Source organism: Rhinatrema bivittatum, chromosome 4, assembly GCF_901001135.1.
Source record: "Rhinatrema bivittatum chromosome 4, aRhiBiv1.1, whole genome shotgun sequence".
Classification (NCBI taxonomy): domain Eukaryota; kingdom Metazoa; phylum Chordata; class Amphibia; order Gymnophiona; family Rhinatrematidae; genus Rhinatrema; species Rhinatrema bivittatum.
The window spans coordinates 194,671,363-194,691,459 of NC_042618.1; the positions used below are offsets into that span (position 1 = coordinate 194,671,363).

The window sequence follows — 20,097 nt, forward strand, 5'->3', positions numbered from 1 at the left end:
CTTTTTCCTCAGGAGCCACAGTACAGTGGATTTTTCTGATTCATTTTCCCTAATTAATCCCAATATCCTTAGGTACAGGTGTGTGGGGGACTACCCCCTCTGTGCCTCCAGTTGAAAGAAAGGCTGACATAATGTATTGTGTTCAAAAGGTTCCTGAATTTGAAAGACAACAGTCTCCCCAATATGTTGTAGAATCCTCTCTCAATAAAGCCAAGAAGTCAAAGATTGATTCCTCAGTGCTTCCAGAGGGTGACCTGGGAACCCTTAACCTTATAGTTTCCTATGAGCTCTCCATGAGCCTATGTAGAGCAAGATTCTGAAGAAGATAAAGGCCCTGTCAAGTTTATTTCCAGGAGTGTGGAAAACATTTGGTCAGGCCAACCTACAATGTTTTTGAAACAGCAGCAAGAGCCATTGGAATTGGAGCTCATAGGGTCTCATTGCTATGAGCTTCAGATCTCCATTAAGATATGTAGGAAGGACTTGCTGACATGCCCTACAAGAGAGAAAATCTCTTCAAAGATGAAATCAAAGAAGCGGTGGATCAAATTAAAGACCACTGTGCCAGGCTTCAGACTCTCTATGCAGCCACGTCTGACCCACCGTCCTCAAGTAGAAGATTTTTGAGTAGGATGCCAAGGAGAAGAGGCATTTATTTATTTATTTAACATTTTTATATACCGAAATTCATGTAGCAAAATTACTCATCACTGTCAACAACCAGGGTCTCACTCTTATTTTAGACATTTGATATGCTGCCATTCCATCTAAAGATCACAACGGTTTACAAAATTAACATTTATATTATAAATAGTTGCAGTCCTCTCACTTATGCTCTGCCTTATGTATTTTAATAGTTTCTGTGATATGCTTATTTAGGCTCAGCCTCAATTATTTATAATCTCCCTGCACTGTTTTTCCTGTAGTATTGCTAATCCTGTTACTTGCTTATTTAATTGCTTCACCGCATTTCCTACAGATTTCTCGCACCCCACCCACCTTGTTAACTGAATTGTGTTGCTTGACTATACCTATCTGGCACCAGCATTGCAGCAACATTTGCTGTTAACCTCTATCTCTTCTCATCCCTCGCCAATTTGCACTATACTATAATGTACCCTCTCTCCATCCCATGTATACATCACCCCGTCCCCCATATCACAGCAAACACCTCATACTCATACCTATCATGGTATCTCCCCTTGCACAATTCTTAGGTCTCTTTACCATAGCAATTCTTCTCTTTAATGCTCAATCCATTTAAAAAAAAGCACGATTTTATTTGACCTGCTTACCTACACCAACCCAGACATCTGTGTCATCACTGTGTCCTGGCTTAAGGATACAGACCAAGTCTTCATCAATCAGCTACCTACCCAGTCCTACATTATTTTCTCAATTCCAAGACCCAAAAAAAGAGGCGGAGGCCTCATCCTCGCTGCAAATAAATTCTCAACCTGAAACCTCAAAAGATCACTGCTCCCCATAAACTTGAAATTGGCCTCTTCAAAGCCAAAGAACTACAAGTTTGCCTCATATACGCCCCCCCCAGGGCAGCTTGATCAGGATCCCTCCTCCCTCATCGAATTTTTATCAGACAACATCACTATTAACACCCCTGCCATAATTCTAGGAGATTTCAAACTCCCTCTTTCCCCATCTTGTGAACTCTTCAAGCTATAGGCTTCAGACAACTGATCACAACCCCCACACACAAAGCAGATCTTACTCTTGATCTTATATTCATTAATGCTAACATTCAATCTCACCATACCCCTTTCACAATCCCGGTCCCATGGTCTGACCACTCCCTTATAAATGCTCTCCTCCATAAACCCTGCTCTACTGATACTCTCATTTCAGCATTCGAAGAAAAATCACCGAGCATTGACCTTACTAACCCTGATATTGCACTATCTTCTTGGAACAATCTCACTGCCACCATAGCCAATGAAGTCTGCCCTATAGTAAAAAAGAAAATTTCCCACAACAAGTCAGTAAAAACAACCTTGGTACACTACTGAATTAAAAAAGCTAAAAAATGAATTGAGAAATAAAGTGAGAGCCTGGCGAAAAACTCCATCCCCAGCTCACGCAGCTGCCTACAAATTTTCTCTTCATTCATACAGACAATCTACCCTAAAAGCAAACGAGACTACCATTCCACCAAAATACATGACTACCAATTCAATTCCAATGTTCTCTTTTCTTATGTCACTGAACTAACCACCTCCTCCCCCCTCCCTCCACTGAAGAAAATGCCAGCACTAAATGTGAGGAACTTGCCATGCTGTTTTTTAGAAACAAAATCACAAATGTCCTCCAATGTTTCCCTGTTAATCCCTCCCCTGTCAACCCCCTTCCCAAAAATTCAAGTGCTAACCTCGAGTCCCTTGAACTCGCCTCTCCTAAACAGATTGAACGAATCCTCCAAAAGGCTAAACCCGCCACTCATTCATCAGATACAATCCCCCACTAAGACTCTTCTTTCCATCCCTGCCACCATTTCAAAACTCCTGGCTGACATAATAAACTGCTCCCTCTCACATGGCAAAGTACCCGACCCCCTTAAACATGCAGTAGTCAAACCCCTCCTAAAAAAACCTAACCTTGACCCCAGTATCCCAGCTAATTATCGCCCTATTTCTAACTTGCCTTTCATAGCAAAAATAATGGAGAAAATAGTCAATATACAGCTCACCGAATTCCTTGAAGAGCACAACACCCTTCACCCGGCTCAATTTGGTTTTCGTAAAGCCCGTAACACTGAAAGCTTCCTTCTTACCCTTTCTGACATTATACTCAAGGGATTGGACCATGGCCAATCATACATACTGGCCCTACTTGACATATCTGCTGCCTTTGACACAGTCAATCATACCATACTCCTCACCCGCCTTGCTGAAATCGGTGTCACTGGTTCTGCGTTGCAATGGTTCTCGTCCTATCTCAACAACAGAAATTACACCATAAAAATAGCCAACTGTGAATCATCCCACATTCCCCTCACACAGGGCATCCCACAGGGTTCCTCCCTCTCTTCCACGCTCTTCAATATCTATCTCCTTCCCCTCTGCTATCTCCTCTCTGATCTTGGCCTAAAGTTCTTCATGTACGCTGACAATGTTCAAATTCTCATCCCGCTTCAAGAATCCCTCCCCAAAACATTACAATTTTGGGATTCTTGCCTTACTTCAATCAACACACTCCTCTCAAACCTACATCTCGCTTTAAATGTAACTAAAACAGAGCTCCTCACAATCTCCAATCCCCCAGCTCGCTCGCTCGCTCCCTGCCTTAAGCATTCAGCTGCAATGTGAGAGATCTCTGTGCCTATCTTGACCAACATTTACATTTCAAATCTCACATCCACAATACCATAAAAACAGGCTTTTTCAAATTGCACATCCTAAAGAAACTTAAACCCCCTGCTATATACCCAAGACCTCGCTCAGTCCTACAGGCAACTATCTTAACTAAACTGGACTACTGCAATTCTTTATTTCTGGGCCTCCCTCTCTCTACTGTCAAACCCCTCCAACTATTACAGAATGCCATGGCCAGAATTCTCACAAACACACGTAAATCCGATCACATTACCTCTATTTTAAAAGACCTCCACTGGTTACCTATAGCCTCCCGCATAAAATACAAAACACTCACCATTCTCCACAATCTATTGTACAATCAAAATCACACTTGGCTCGAGAATGCACCACTTTTCCGATCATCAACCCGCCCCTCCAGATCCAACCTTGCTGGAACTCTATACACCCCCTCCCTAAAAACTGCTCACCACACCTCAACCAGAGAAAGGGCTTTCTCCATTGCCGGCCCTTCCCTCTGGAACACCCTGCCCACGGCCCTCTGCCTAGAACCTAACCTGTCTAAATTTAAAAAAGGGCTCAAAACCTGACTCTTCACATCAGCGTATCCTGATGTTGACCAAACTTAGCTTGCACTCTAACCCCTCAGCCCTCTCACCTTCCCCTCCTCCTATCTGCCTCTCCTCTTTCTCCCCTTTTCTTCCCCCCCAAGCAAAGTCTCCAAAATACAGTGTTTCTTCCCCCTAGCAAAGACTCCTAAATACTGTTATTAGTTCCCCTCCTCCACCCTTAGCTTATCCTTCCCTGTCCCTCCCTTCCCCCCCCTTCTATCCCTTTCACTGACATCAATAGTCTGGTACCTACCAGTCCACCTGTACATATATTGTCTATTGTTAATTTATATTTTTTCAAATATCCACCTGTACATATATTGTCTATTGTTAATTTATATTTTTTCAAATATCCACCTGTACATATATTGTTTATTGTTAATTTATATTTCGAATGTTCCTATAAAATCTCTCTTTCTCTATCCTTCCTACTGCTGTCCTCTCTCTCCTTCTTCATTGCTGCTCCCCCTTCCCCATCCCTGTTTATTGTATTTCACTCTCTTGTTAAATTGTTACAATGTAAACCAGCATGATGTTCTGACGAATGTCGGTATATAAAAATCAACAAATAAATAAGTGGTTACTGTTTAAGGGGGTAGTTTCATAGACAGGGATTAACATAAATCTAATTGGATGTTCAAATATTGACTACAGATCTAAAACATAGGTGATAGCGGATTACACGTGATAGTCAGTACATTGTAATGAGATTCTTACAGTCTCTCATTAATTTAATCCTAATGATTAACAAGGAAGTTACACATCCTTGTTATAATGTAACTTTACTCTCCTTCAAATTGTCTTTACTGTTTGGTTGGTTATAGTTCCTACTTGTTTGATGTAAACCGAGCTGATTTGATTTGTATCAAGAAATTCGGTATAGAAAAGCCTTTAATAAAATAAATAAATAAATAATGCCTCAGTTAATATTTCTTGCCTTGTTAATGTAGTTCTCTGCATTCTGATGGGTTTGAGTTTGGTTATAAGCATTTTTGAATAGCCATGTTTTTAGCTCACGATTAAATTTCTTTTTCTCTGGTATCAAGCGTAACTTCTCTGGTAGAGAATTCCAAAGTTTTGGTTCTGCTATGGAGAGCACATGGTCTCTTACTTGTCAGCTGTGTGCTTTGTATTGTTGGAACAGTCAATAGACCTTTATTTTGAGATCTTAGTGTTCACTGAGGTGTGTATGATTATAATGTCATGTCTAACAGACTCGTGTTACTGGAGTGAATGATTTTGAATATTAACATTAATATTTTATAGTGGATTCAGGATTGTACTGGCAGCCAGTGCAGTGACATCAGTTAAGGGTGTGATGTGATCAAATTTCCTTGTTCCTAATAGTCTTGCTGAGGCATTTTGTATGATTGTAATGGTTTTAAGAGATAAGTGGGAAGACAGAGTAATAGGAAGTTACAGTAGTCTAGGTCTGAGAGAAGAAGGGTATGCAGTACAGCGCAGAAGCCCTCAAATTAATAAAGGTTTAAGCCGATGTAATATACGTAACTTGGCATAGCCTGCATTGATTAATTTTTTTATGTGCTTTTTCATTGTCAGGTTTTCATTTAGTTGGATACCTAAATCCTGAACTTGATCTGAGGGGGTAATTTGAAAGCTACCCAGGTCAAAAGCCAGAGGTTTAACTATAGAAGCATGTCTGCTTAACCAAATGATTTCTGTTTTTTGGGAGTTTAATGTTAGTTTAAATGAGAGAGTTTATGCTGTATTGCTTTCATATGGGTTGAGAATGTCAATGCAGCATTTTCAAATGATTTGGAATATAAAACTGTATGTCATCAGCATACAGGAAAGAAGGTAATTCCTAAGTCAGCTAATAATTTAGACAATGGAAGCATATAAATATTGAATAGCGTGGCTGAGAAGGCTGAACCTGGAGGGACACCTGTATCTATATGGCAAGAATCAGATATGTGATTGCCCAATTTGACTTGGAATGTCCAATTAGATAGAAAGGAAGAGAACCATCGGAGGACACTTCCGTTGATCCTGATATTGCTCAGCTGCTGGCAGAACATGGTATGGTCCAAAGTGTCAAAGGTAACCGTTAAATCAATTAGCACAAGAATGTAAGATTCCTCAGCATCAAACCCTCGTATAACAGAGTCCATTAATGAGATGAGTAAAGTCTCAGTGGAACGATGTTTCCTAAATCCAAATTGGTTTGGGAAGAGAATATCATAGTCTTCCAAATGATTTACAAGTTGAGAGAGCACTGCTTTTTTTATTTTTGAGAGAGGACAAATTGGATATTGGACAATAATTATCCTAATCATAGATGTTGCCATTTCTGTTTTTTTAAATTTGTTTAATCGCAGCTTATTTTAACCCATTTGGAACAGATCCTTCTGAGAGAGAATGATTAACTAAGGTTGCAATAGTCAGAGTGATAACACTATGTACTTGCTTCAAGGAGTTCTTGCCACAGACAGCAGAGGACTCCCAACCAGCATTCCTGTATTAGTTCCAGAGAACCTATCTGTTGCGGGGAAGGTTGAGGTTTTATATAAACAGATAGCCCAGACAATTGGGTTCCCAGTATGGTCTGGAATGGGGACAAGCTTTACCTATTGAAAACCCGTGAATAGCTGAAGATAAAGACAAAGCCCTGATAGGCAGTTCTCGCCTCCTGCCAGCAGGGTCCTCTGTGGGCTTTGGGGACTAACTGCTCAGTTTTCCCAGCATCTAGGCCCGCATTTCTATCTGGCAGCCATCTTATGTCCTGTCTAGACAGATATAATTTCCAGGCTTCCAGTAAGCAGGTTGCCAGAACTGGATTCTCATTTTCCAGCTCCCTTATTGGAGTCCTGCTTCCAGAGTTTGTCTCACTGCATTGCCCTAAGCACATTCCTCGCTTGTCTGGGTCTTCTGGTTTGTCTTATTTGGTCTTTCTGTTTCCATTTCACTTGTGAATCATACTGTGTTCTTGCTTAGTCCTGGTTCAGGACCTACTACTTAAGCCCTGCTGGCCACCAGTGTCCAATGACTCAACCTGAGGGGAGGGTGGCCATCACAGGCAGAAGCTGCCCTACCACTGCTCCAGTTGGAATCTGTCTGAATTGTTTGCCAGTGTGCCAGCCGCGCCATCACAAAATCCCACCAGATTACTTCTCAGCATCAGGAATTGCTATTCAAGATCTCCTCTCTCTGAGGCCAAAATGGTCAAACTCATTCCACCATGGGAAAGAGGGCAGGTATTTTATTCCCTGATCCCAAAGAAAATGAGGACTTTATCCCATCCTAGACCTAAAGGTCTTGAATAAGTTCCTAGTAAAGGAGAAGTTCAAGATGACTTCCCTAGGCCCCTCATTTCTCCATATAAAAGGAGATTGGTTGTGTGCCCTGGATTTAAAGAATGCTTATACACACATAAGGATATTTCCAAGTCAGAGGAAATCTGATTTGTAATAGGAAAAAACAAACAATCTCCAATATTGTATATTGCCATTTGGCCTATCATCAGCCCCATTTGTGTTTTAGAAAATGGCGAGCTGTAGTGGCTGCGCAACTTTGCAAATTGGGTATGTGTGTGTGTGTGTGTGCTTCCCTTTCTGGATGATTGGTTGATCAAGAACCAGTCTCAAGGTGCCATAGAATCAATGAACAAAACCATCCGGATGTTGGAGTTGCTAGGGTTCATCATAAATTACACAAAATCTCCCCCAAGTCCTTCATCTCAATTGGCATTCATAGGAGCTCTGCTAGACAAGAGACTGGTAAAAGTCTTCCTTCCACAGAAAAGTATCACCAACTTAGTCTACAGTAGAAGGAATAAGAGAGTCAGTAGACATTAGCATGGGACATTCTGAGGATGTTGGACCTAAAAATAACAATAGTTCATACTCATGCACTTGGCACATCTCCATATGAGACAAGCCCAGTGGACCCTATGATTTTGGTGGTTTCAAGATTGATGACAGTGTCCAAATTACTAAACTCAGAGACTCACTGGCCTGGTGGTTGATGCAAACAAACATGACTGGTATCCTTCCAAATTCTACCTACCCATTTTCTCTAAACATGTCCAACCTGGGTAGGGGGCTCTTGTAGAAGGGCTTTACACACAGGGCCTCTGGTCTGCTCAGGAGAAATGTTATCACATACATTCCTTAGAACTAAGGGCAATCTGAAAAGCTTCTTGATCATCCATTTGAATTAGAATAAATTTGTAGGCCAAGTGGTTGTGTTATATGTAAACAAGCAGGGAGGCTCAGGATTGTACCTCCTCCATTGGGAGTCTTATCAGAATGTGGACCTGGCCATTTCTGAAGGAATGACTCTTATGAGCCATGTATCTGACGGGCAAGGACAACATCCTAGCGACAAACTGAGTCGAGACTTAGAAACCCACAAGTGATCCCTAGACAGAGGAGTAAGAATTTGTATATTCCATAAGTTGGGAACATCTGTGGTGGATCTGTTTGTGTCTCCTCAGTTCTGTTTGATGAGAGATTACAAGGCAAGCTAGCCTCAAATCCTTTCTCCCTAAAATTGGTGAGAGGATCTTCAGTGCGCATATCTGCCATTTTCTCTGATGGCAAAGACCATGCTAAAACTCAAAAGGGACTAAGGGACTATGATCCTAATAGCCCCTTATTAGCTGAGACAGATTTGGTTCCCACTCCTGTGGGAGCTGTCCATCAGGGAGCCAGTTTGCTTGGGGAAATTCTCCACTCTCATCATGCAGAACCAGAGAATAATGCTTTATCCCAACATCAGGTTCCTAGCCCCTGCAGCCTGAATGTTGAGGTAGTATTAGGTTCCCTGAATCTGTCTAAGGATATGTTGTGTATTCTTCTGGCTTGTAGGAAGATTTCCACCAGAAGGTCATGTGGTTTTTAAATGAAGGTGATTTGCCTTATTATGTGTGAAGGAAAGGCCCTAGATTCTTTTTTTCTATCCCAGACAAAACTTGAACATCTTCTACATTTTTAATAATCTACTCTAAAGTCTTATTTTGTTAGGGTTCACCTCAGTGCAAGTGGCACTTACGATAACCATGTAGAAAGTAAATGCATCTTTGCATGCTTTTGGTTGCCATATTCATGGGGGACTTGCTTCTGTTGAAGCCTCCTGCTGTCATGGGACCTCAGAGTGGTTCTGACCCAGCTGATGAAAGCTGTCTTTGAGCCAATAAACTCCTGTGAACTGAAGTACCTGACCTGAAAGACCCTTTTTTTTTTTTTGTGCATACAGAATTAGTGAACTCAAGTCCTAGTGGCTTATCCACCCTATACACATTTTTTAATAGGGTGTTCTGCACATGCATCCTAAGATAGTGTTGGACTTCCATTTTAACCAATCAATCATCCTCCTAACATTTTTTTCACAAGTCATATATGTTCACAGAGGTGAGCCTTATGCAGTCTGGTTTGCAAAAGATCCTTGGCCTTTAGTCTGGGGTAGACTGAAGCCTTTAGAATTGCAATATAGCCAAACACGTATTGTCTAATTGGATAGCAGATTGCATCTTTCTGTGTTATGTCCAGGCAGGCCTGACTGGAATGGCATTTTAAGGCCCATAGTGTTAGAGCTATAGTAGTATCAGTGACCAACGTAAGCTTGGCCTACATGGAAGAGACTTGCAAAGCAGCGATATGGAATCTGTCTACACATTTGCAGCTGATTACTTTCTGTTAGTGACTCCTAATGTGACTGGCTACTCTGTCCTGCAAGGTCTATATGAAGTTTAGAATCAAATTTAATTCTACCCCCTCCCTTGCACCCATTTGTTATTTCCAGGTTGCTGTCCAAAATTAAAAAAAAAAAAAAATCACATCATAGCCTGTTGCCAAAAATAATACATTGTTGGTCCATTGGCATGCACTATTTTTTGTTTAAAGGCAACCTGTAGTTAGGGATTCCCATGTGTGAGGACAATGTATATTTGTTTTCTCAGAAGACAAGCAATTTGAGATAAGTGCCAGAACTGTGGTATTTCCTACATACAACCACAAAGCCTGAATTGTAACTGCTATTAAATGCCATGATGCTGTTTTGCGTCTTATTTCTTGCTGTAAATTTCTTATGTTTTCAGTCTTGTTTTTACTCAGAAGTCTGTGGTCCTGAGGGTTGTGTAATTTTAATAATTTTTTCTTTGTTCTGTAATTATCTTAAAGCTGCTTTTTTTAATAAGTGTGTTGCTTGTAATTTAATTTGAATAATTTAATATAGGAAAAATAAAAAGAAATATGTAACATCTGTACTTGCTTCCACTGATGGCAAGTATTCTAAGCAATGCAAAAGCAGTTTCCTAGTTTTGTTAAAATCACATTGACTTAGTTATAGAAACATGATGGCAGACTCAACTCCTATTTCTCTTGGCAGATTTTTGGACTTGGCAAAGCATCTGGTATGTAAAGCGAGGGGAACAAAAACCGGCAATCAATGGACACTGGACAGCAACACTCCTGCTTCATATGATGACATCTCAGTGTTTGTAATTCCACTCTGGTGCCAGAACTCTTTGCCAGAACCATGATCACTGGAATCGTCTGATAGAAGCTCAATGATTTTCCACATTCTCTGAAAGTCACACTGCTGAATCTTAATTACCAATATATAATCAGCCAAGAATGGAGCTGTTTGGAGAATTGGAAAAGAGACATTTTGAAGATGATGGAGGATATTAATAGCCCCCCTTTTCTCCCTCCCATCCATAGAAGATCCACCTGCTGATTTAGTATTAATGGTGATAAAATGGAGATCAAATTTTGCTGTATTACAGTATGTCACAGGGCCTATCATGAGCATTACAGACCAGCAGCACTGTGCATATCTTAAACATTCCCTATAGCCCACTCTCTGCCAGTAGAGCAATAACAAGTGTGACATTAACCAGAAAAGCATTCCATTTCATTCAGTATATGCAAATTAAAGCATATATTTCATTTGTGATGCCTTGGAAAACCACTGAAGTGAAGCTCGCAGGTACTAAAGTTATTCACCCAATGCCTTTCTTGGCTGTGGGTGATTGGGCTATGGTTATGAATTTTTTTTTATTAATGAGAGGGGACTATGGCAGCCCTGCTAAGTGAATTTCTCCCATGTTGCATAAAACCTGTCAACGTATCTCACCCCTCAATGAGAGTCAGTTTATCTGACAGGAATTTGTTGCCAGAGGATGTGGTTAGTGCAGTTAGTGTAGCTGGGTTAAAAAAAGGTTTGGATAAGTTCTTGGAGGAGAAGTCCATTAACTGCTATTAATCAAGTTTACTAGGGGTAGATTTTTTAAAAAAGCGCGATCGCATACTTTTGTTTGCGCATCAGACGCAAACAAATACGCAGGATTTTATAAGATACGCGCATAGCCGCGCGTATCCTCTAAAATCCTGGATTGGCGCGCGCAAGGCTGCCAATTTTGGGCAGCCTGTGCGCGCCGAGCCGCTCAGCCTACCTCAGTTCCCTCTGAGGCCGCTTCGAAATCGGAGCGGCCTCGGAGGGAACTTTCTTTCGCCCTCCCCTACCTAACCCACCCCCCCCCCCGGCCCTATCTAAACCCCCCCCTTACCTTTGTCCCTAGATTTACGTCTGTGAGAAGCTGGCGCGCCGTCCTCCGACCTGGGGGCTGGTCCGGAGGCCTCGACCATGCCCCCAGGCTGGCGCCACGCCCCCAGTCCCGCCCCCGAAACACCACGTCCCACCCCCAAAATGCTGCGTCACTCGGCCCCGCCCCGACACGTCCCTTCAAAAAACCCCGGGACTTGCGCGGGCCGGCGGCCTATGCAAAATAGGCGCGCGAGGGCCCTGCTCGCATAAATCCGGGCGGATTTACGCGAGCAGGGCTTTTAAAATCCGCCTGTTAGGGAATAGCCACTGCTATTAATTGCATCAGTAGCATGGGATCTTCTTAGTGTTTGGGTAATTGCCAGGTTCTTGTGGCCTGGTTTGGCCTCTGTTGGAAACAGGATTCTGGTCTTGATGGACCCTTGGTCTGACCCAGCATGGCAATTTCTTATGTTCTTATCTATCTTCAAGATATCAAGCAAGACCATGGGGCATTATAGTAGCTGGGGATTGTGGTATTATCCATTTTGTCATGGTACATTTTCCAGCAAAACATGTCTTGATATAGTTAGAATATAAACATTGCCATACTAGATCAGACCAAGGGTCTCTCAAGCCCAGTATCCTGTTTCCAACAGTAGCCAATCCAAATCACAAGTACCTGGCAGGCTGGCAAGTACCCAAACATTAAATAAATCTCAAGCTATTATTGCTTAATAATTAATAGAAGTTTATGGATTTTTCCTCTAGCAACTTTTCCAAACCTTTTTTAAACATAGCTACACTAACTGCTGTAACCATATGCTCTGGCAATGAATTCCAGAGCTTAACTATGCACTGAGTGAAAAAGAATTTTCTTTGATTTGTTTTAAATGAGCTACTTGCTAACTTCATGGCGTGCCCCCTAGCCTTTCTATTATCTGAGAGAGTGCATAGCTGATTTACATTAACTTGTTCAAGTCCTTTCACGATTTTCAGACCTCTATCATATCCCTCCCCCCCCCCCCCCACCGTAGTCTATTCTCCAAACTGAACAGCCCTAACTTCCTTAGCCTTACCTCATAAGGCAGCCTTTCCATGCCACTTATTTTGGTCTACCTTCTTTGCACTTTCTCCAGTGCAACTCTATCTCTTTTCAGATGCGGCGACCAGAATTGCTCACAGTATTCAAATTACGGTCTCACCATGGAGCGATACAGAGGCATTATGACATCCATTGCTTTATTTGTCATTTCCTTCTTAATTATTCCTAACATTGTTTGCTTTTTTGATCGCCATAGCACATTCAGCCGACGATTTCAATGTATTATTCCCTGTGACGCCTAGATCTCTTTCCTGGGTGGTAACTCCTAAGATGGAATCTAACATTGTTTAACTACAGCAAGGGTTATTTTTCCCTATATGCATCACTTTGCACTTGTCCATGTTAAATTTCATCTGCCATTTGGAAGCCCAATCTTCCAGTCTCGCAAGATCCTCCTGCAATTTATCACAATCCGCTTGAGATTTAACTATTCTGAATAATTGTGTCATCCGCAAATCTGCTCACCTAACTCATTTATAAATATATTAAAAAGCACCAGTCCAAGTACAGATCCCTGAGGCACTCCACTGTTTACCTTTTTCCACTGTGAAAACAGACCATTTAATCCAACCAGCTTGCAATCCACAAAATGACATTGCCTCTTATCCCATGAGTTTTTAGTTTTCTTAGAAGCCTCTCATGCGGGACTTTGTCGAACATCTACTGAAAATCCTAATACACCACATCTACCGGTTCACCTTTGTCCACGTTTATTCACCCCTTCAACAAAATGTAGGAGATTTGTGAGGCAAGACTTCCCTTGGGTAAATCCATGCTGACTGTGTTCCATTAAACCATGTCTATTTAAATGTTTTGAGATTTTCTTCTTTATAACAATTTCCAGACTTTTCCCTGCACTGAAATCAGGCTCACCAGTCTATAGTTTCCCGAATCATCCCTGGAGCCCTTTTGAAATATCAGGGTTACATTGGCAGGGTTACAACAGATGAGTTTAATGATAGGTTACAAATTAATTGAAATAAGTCTGAAATTTCATTTTTTAGTTCTGAAAGAACCCATCGGGTCCAAGTGATTTACTCTTCAGTGTGTTCAGTCTGGCCTAGCACATCTTCCCGGTTCACCATGATTTGGTTCAGTTCATCTGAATCATCACCCTTGAAAACAGTCTCCGGAACAGGAATCTCCCCAGCATCCTCTTCAGTAAACACCAAAGAAATAGTTTAATCTTTCTGTGATGGCCTTATCTTCCCTAATTGCCCCTATAACATCTCGATTGTCTAACAGTCCAACTCCCTTGCAGGCTTTCCGCTTTGGATATTTTTAAAAAGTTTTTGTTAGTTTTTGCCTCTATGGCCAACTTCTTTTCATATTCTCTCTCAGCCTGTCTTATCAATGTCTTACATTTAACTTGCCAATGCTTATGCTTAATCCTATTTTCTTCTGATGGATGCTTCTTCCAATTTTTGAATGAAGATCTTTTGGTTAAAATAGCCCCTTTCACCTCTTTTTAGTCAAGCTGGCAATCATTTGACCTTCCTTCCACTTTTCTTAATGTGAGGAATACATATGACCCGTGCTTCTAGGATGGTATTTTTTAACAATGTCCACGCCTGTTGCACACTTTTTACCTTTGTAGCTGCACTTTTAAAATGTTTTTTTTGTTTTGTTTAACTTTTTCTCATTTTCTCTTTTGAAAGTTTAGTACTACATCCGTGGATTTACTTAAGGTCCCCCTTCCAGTCATTAATTCAGATTTGATCATATTATGATCACTATTGCTAAGCAGCCCCACCACCATTACCTCTGTCACCAAATCCTGCGCTCCACTGAGAATTAGATCTAAAATTACTTCCTCTCTCATCGGTTCCTGAACCCATTGCTCCATAAAACTGTAATTTATTCCATCCAGGAACTTTAACTCTCTAGCATGTTCTGATGTTTCATTTGTCCAGTCAATATTGGAGTAACTGAAATCTCCCATTATTACTGCACTAACAATTTGGTTAGCTTCCCTAATTTCTCTTAGAAATTCACTGTCCGTCTCACCATCTTGGCCAGGTGGATGGTAATATACTCATAACTATACTCTTCCAACAAGCAAGGGATTTCTACCCATAAAGATGTAATTGTGCATTTAATCTCATGCAGGATCTTTATCATGTTCGACTCTATGCCTTCCTGGATATAAAGCACCACCCCACCACCAAGATGCTCCTCTGTTACTGCAATATAATTTGTACCCTGGTAGCATTATCCCATTGGTTATTCTTTTTCCACCATGTCTCTGAGATGCCAATTAAGTCTGTCATCATTCACTGCTACACACTCTAATTTTCCCATCTTACTTCTTAGACTTCTGGCATTAGCATACAAACATTTCAAAGTGTGTTTTTTGTTTGTATTTACATTCTGCTTTTCAGTTGACAGGGATAAATTGGAATCTTTTAGTTCAGGTGAGTTTTTAATTATTGGCACTTGGCCTACTTTTCTTATTATTGGAACTTCTCTGTTGGGATGTCCTAATGCTAATGCTTCATTAGTATCCTTTGAAGTTACCTCCCTCCGACCCATGCGCTGCTGAGCGACTGTCTGCTTTCCCCTTTGTTCTAGTTTAAAAGCTGCCCTATCTCCTTTTTAAAGGTTAGCACCAGCAGCCTGGTTCCACCCTGGTTAAGGTGAAGTCCATCCCTTCGGAAAAGACTCCCACCTTCCCCAAAAGGTTCCCCAGTTCCTTACAAAACTGAATCTATCTTCCTTGCACGATATTCTCATCCACGCATTGAGATTCTGGAGCTCTGCCTGCCTCTGGGGACCTGTGCATGGACTACTTAAAGGAAAATCCAGAATGCTAGCCTGGAGGTTCTGGATTTCAGCTTTCTACCTAAGAGCCTATATTTGGCTTCCAGAACCTCCCTCCCACATTTTTCTATGTCGTTCATGCCCACATGTACCCGGTCAGCCACCTCCTTCCCAGCACTGTCTAAATTCCTATCTTAGGTGACATATGAGGTCCAACACCTTCACACCAGGGTAGGCAATCCAGTTGTTTTAAAATTTACTGTATTATGCAATGTTTTATTAAACAGTAAAAAAACATTTTATATGCATTGTAATTATTAAAACAGATCAGAGAACTTTTAGTGAGCTGGAGCCAATCACCAATACACTTTAGTCCATCCTACTGCTAACATTTTAGCCTTCAGTACGTAAAAGATTTACCTTTACGATTATTAATATGGCTACATCAATGATTTTCTTAAGAGTACAGATATACTGTCCAATAAGCCTTATGATTGACTGTTGGCACAACCTCAGACTTCCAGATAATGTTAGGGATAGCTTAGTGCTGTAGTATACTTTCCAAAAGTTGGGGTTGTGGCCAAAAAAGAATACAGAGCACATTCAGAAAAGCAGTGAATTACCACATTTATCACAGTAATATGCTAATGATGTGATCTTTATCCACCTAAAGCCTGTGTAAAATGGTGCTGAGAAGAAAGCTCTTCTATCTGTAGGTGAGTTTGCATACTGTAAATGGGGTTCTCCTTACCAAGATGAATTACCCATGACACATGAGCAACATCATCTAATAGTACTTAAAGACCTCTTGCTATAGCTTCGTAAAGTTATACTACTGAGCAAGCAGGGGAATTTTTACATGCATGCTACCTCATAAGCCCCTCAGTCCATTGTAGAGCTTAGTTTTAACTAGGTAGTCAGTTCTTCAAGGAAGTGGATATGAAGCGTGGCTAATTCATTCTGCTACCTTTTTATGGTATACTATACAAAAACTAACCTCGTTGCCTTGTGCAATAACACTGTAACCAAATTCATAACAAGGGAACTACTTGTTATGTGGATGTTTGTGCGGTGGCCAGCCTCGAAGCAGCTGGATTCGGGTCTACTCCGGATTTGCGAGTGAAGGCGCCGCTCACGGTAATGAATAAACTACAAGACAGTTCACATGCAGACTCCGTCTTATATCAGTTCCCGCGGCCCCTGAAGGAGACTGCAGGGATTTGAATCCAATACTTGGTAAGGAATATAAATATAGCCCACCAGACCCTCTCCTGAGTTGTTGGCTGAAAGGAAGCAAAGTTCTTCTGATACAGAGGGGGTTCTCAACCCAGTCCTCGGGACACACCTAGCCAGTCAAGTTTTCAGGATTTCTTAAACGAATATGCAAGAACTGGGTTGAAAACCACTGTTTAATATACCCTGCAACATAAGTAATTAATTTACAAGGAATGGATCCACCCTGAGAAAAGGGGTTCCATTTCAAGCATCTCTTTAAAAATGAAAGATTACCAAAAAGAAATGGAATATTGGCTAAGGCACCAAAAGTGCCAGTGATTTCTGCCAGTAGAAGCACTCACTGTATGGCTAGGATTTGCTGCACCTTTTAAGGATGCAAGACACATGCACTTGTCTTTACAGAACAGCTACAAAGTTTTCACCTGCAATAATCTAGTCTAACAACCAGTTCTTCCAGGGTCTTAATCAGATGGATTCAATGATATGACAAACATATGGGAACTTGTTCCCCATTTTAATTTTTTGCAATACTTAAACAGTTGAAGTTGAGGGGTACACCATACAACAATGTGCCAGAGCCACAGTCTGTAGTATAACGACCAGGATTGGACCAACCAAAGCTGGACTGCAGGTTTTTCTTCAAAGTTATCAGTGAGGTGCTCATTTTATGGGACAACCCTTTAACCCCCTCCTGCCCTTTACAGTCAGTAGTAACAGTCCTATGGCTGAAGCATAGGTAGCAGAACCCTCTAGCACCCAGCACACATACACCCCTGGACCAATCAGCACTACAGCTGGGAATCCCTCCCCTCCATAGCCCAAGGAATAAAGGCTCTGCATGGAAATTAAACCTGGGAATGCATGCCAGTGAGCTATCACAGTCCTGCTTATTTATAATTTAGATTTGATTTCCCACTACGTATCAATGAAATCCCTGAGCTGGATTAATCAGAACCATTTCTAATACAGAACTTGGTACACATTTTAATTAGTGCTATATGACGTTTCCCAACACAACATTTTTTTAGTAATGTTTTTATTTAAGTAAAAAATATAATTTACAAGAACTATAAGGATAATGAAATAACAGTTGATATCAATACAGCTGAGACAGAATTCACCACACAAATACTTAAGGAATAGTGTCTTTCTAAAGGACCCCAGTTTTTTTCCCCTTTTATTTCATCTTCTGTAAAACAGTCTTGACAGATAAAACTTGGGGTAAAAGCCAGAAGACAGCAAAGACAATGCATTCAGGTTCACTTCTATTTAGATGCTGGTTGTCACTAACTGGAGAACACTGTTGGAAAGGAATTAACATTAAAAAAAAAAACAACCACCACCCAAAAAACCCTGCTTCTGCTGCCACCTCCAAAAGATAAGGAAAAGTTGTAGATAAAATCATGCACACACTTAATTCACCTTACAGTTCTCTATTGGTGAGCACCACCCATCCACCAGTCTAACATGAAAACAGATTCTGAAATGACAGATGAGAATTTACCCATTGCAGCATGGGGACTTACATTAGTTGATAAGCAAATAAGAGTGACAGAAGTCTCCATCCAGCACAAGTGCAGAAGTATCTAGTAATGTCCTGAGAGCCATTTTTAAATGCACGCTCTTGTCTTGCAATGCTAATACATTAAACTAAGTAAAGAAGCTATTGTCTTGTGACAGGTCAGCTAGTTTCTGAAATTTTGTTTTCTCTAGCAGCCCATAGTCAACTTGACCTGCATTTCAGTACTTAGGCTTAATTATGCAGTCCGCCATACTGTCTTCTAAAATCTTTGCTCAGACACTGATAATGGCAAATGAGATTCGGGGGGGGGGGGGGGAATTTTAAAATTTATCTTTAAAATGATGACAGGTATTTCTCAACCCTGATCCTTTTGCTGTCCAGAGTCTTTTAGTGCTGGTTCTTGCTGCACTAACAAGTACTGTACAAATTTCACAAAGTAAATATTTCAACAGATCACTGGAATTAGTACAAAGAAATGCAGTATAGATGATTCTTTTCCAGAGCTAAGTTGCATTTTTTTTCATTAAGAAACTACTGATATGTTATCACAATTTTGGACTTTCATCAAGCCAGATTTAACACTGTAAAGACACCCAAAAAGGGAGAAGTAGCTTCCTTGTTTCAAATTACAAACCGCTTAGATTTAGGATTAACCTTTTTAACTTAATTCCAATACTACATAAAGCTTCCAAACAGTATGGGCAGCTGTCAAAGTGTAATACTTCATTCAGTACACAGAAGAGCAAGTTTCTTACGGTAAATGGTATTTTCCATAGATAGCAGGTTGAATTAACCATGACATGAGGTCTAGAAATGTGAATCAGTTATTTACTCTTTTGGATAATAAAAGGACTAGGGGGCACACTCCATGAAGCTAGCAAGTAGCACATTTAAAACTAATCGGGAAAATTCTTTTTCATTCAACACACAATTAAGCTTTGGAATTTGTTGCCAGAGGATGTGGTTAGTGCAGTTAGTGTAGCTGGGTTTAAAAAAGGTTTGGATAAATTCTTGGAGAAGCCCATTAACTGCTATTATTCAAGCTGACTTAGGAATAGCCACTATTACTGACTTCAGTAGCATGAGATCTACTTAGTGTTTGGGTACTTACCAGGTACTTGTAGCCTGGATCGGTCACTGTTAGAAACAGGATGCTGGGCTTAATGGACCCTTGGGTCTGACCCAGTATGGCAATTTCTTATGTTCTTATGTAACATCATCCAGCAGCACCAAATGGATTTGTCACACCTGGCTAGTAGAGCTTTTAGCTCTAAGCATGGGTAAGAATTCCCTAGCAGGCATTGCCTCATGAGCCTAACTCAGTCGATATCAGAGCTAATCCTAACCAGGTAGTCAACTCTCCAGGGAGATGGGTTGGCATTTAGCATGCTCATTCATCCTGCTATGTAAAACTATTATAGTAAGCAGCGTTGCTTTTTCCATCAATAAGAAAGCTGAGTTAGCCATGACATGAAGAGGCCCATGCTGAGGATTGCAGGGGAGTGATTTCTGAGTAAGCTACCCACCCGTGGAGAGTAGACTACTATGTGAATAGAGTACGCAAAACTGCTTGTCCAAAATTGTCATTCCTCAAATGACTGACTAGACGGGGTAGGACATAAAAGTGTACAGATGATCACACTGCAGCTTTGCAGATGTTTTAGAGAGGCACCTCTCAGAGATAAGTAATGGTAAAGGCCATCACGCTAACTCTATGAGCTTTGACAGAGTCTGTCATTTGTAGGCTTGTTGATGTGCAGCAGTGCTGAATGCAGTTAGCCATCCAGTTAGCAAACATATGTTTGGTGACTGGTACGCCAAGTCTATTAGGATCATAAGATATGAAGAGCTGTGATACTTGGCAATTCAGTTGAGTTCTTTTCTTGTAGTATGCTAAGGCTCTTGCAATCTAAGGTATGAAGGGTTTTCTCTTGTTCATGCACATGTGGTCTTGCATAAGAAGGGAGGTAATACAATGGACTGATTTATGTGGAAAGCTGATACAACCTTTGGGAGAAACATCAGGTAAGG

General features: G+C 41.0%; 1 protein-coding gene across 3 annotated transcripts in view; it reads left to right on the forward strand.

Annotated features, from left to right (window-relative positions):
* PPM1M (protein phosphatase, Mg2+/Mn2+ dependent 1M) overlaps positions 1–10,986 on the forward strand; it is a 110,433-nt gene extending 99,447 nt beyond the window's left edge. For all 3 annotated transcript variants that reach the window (XM_029599484.1, XM_029599483.1, XM_029599485.1), the window contains one exon: positions 10,286–10,986. In XM_029599484.1, the coding sequence (XP_029455344.1) occupies positions 10,286–10,439 (154 nt within the window). In that variant the 3' untranslated portion in view covers positions 10,440–10,986. The remainder of the gene's footprint in view (positions 1–10,285) is intronic.
* Positions 10,987–20,097: the final 9,111 nt, after the last annotated feature.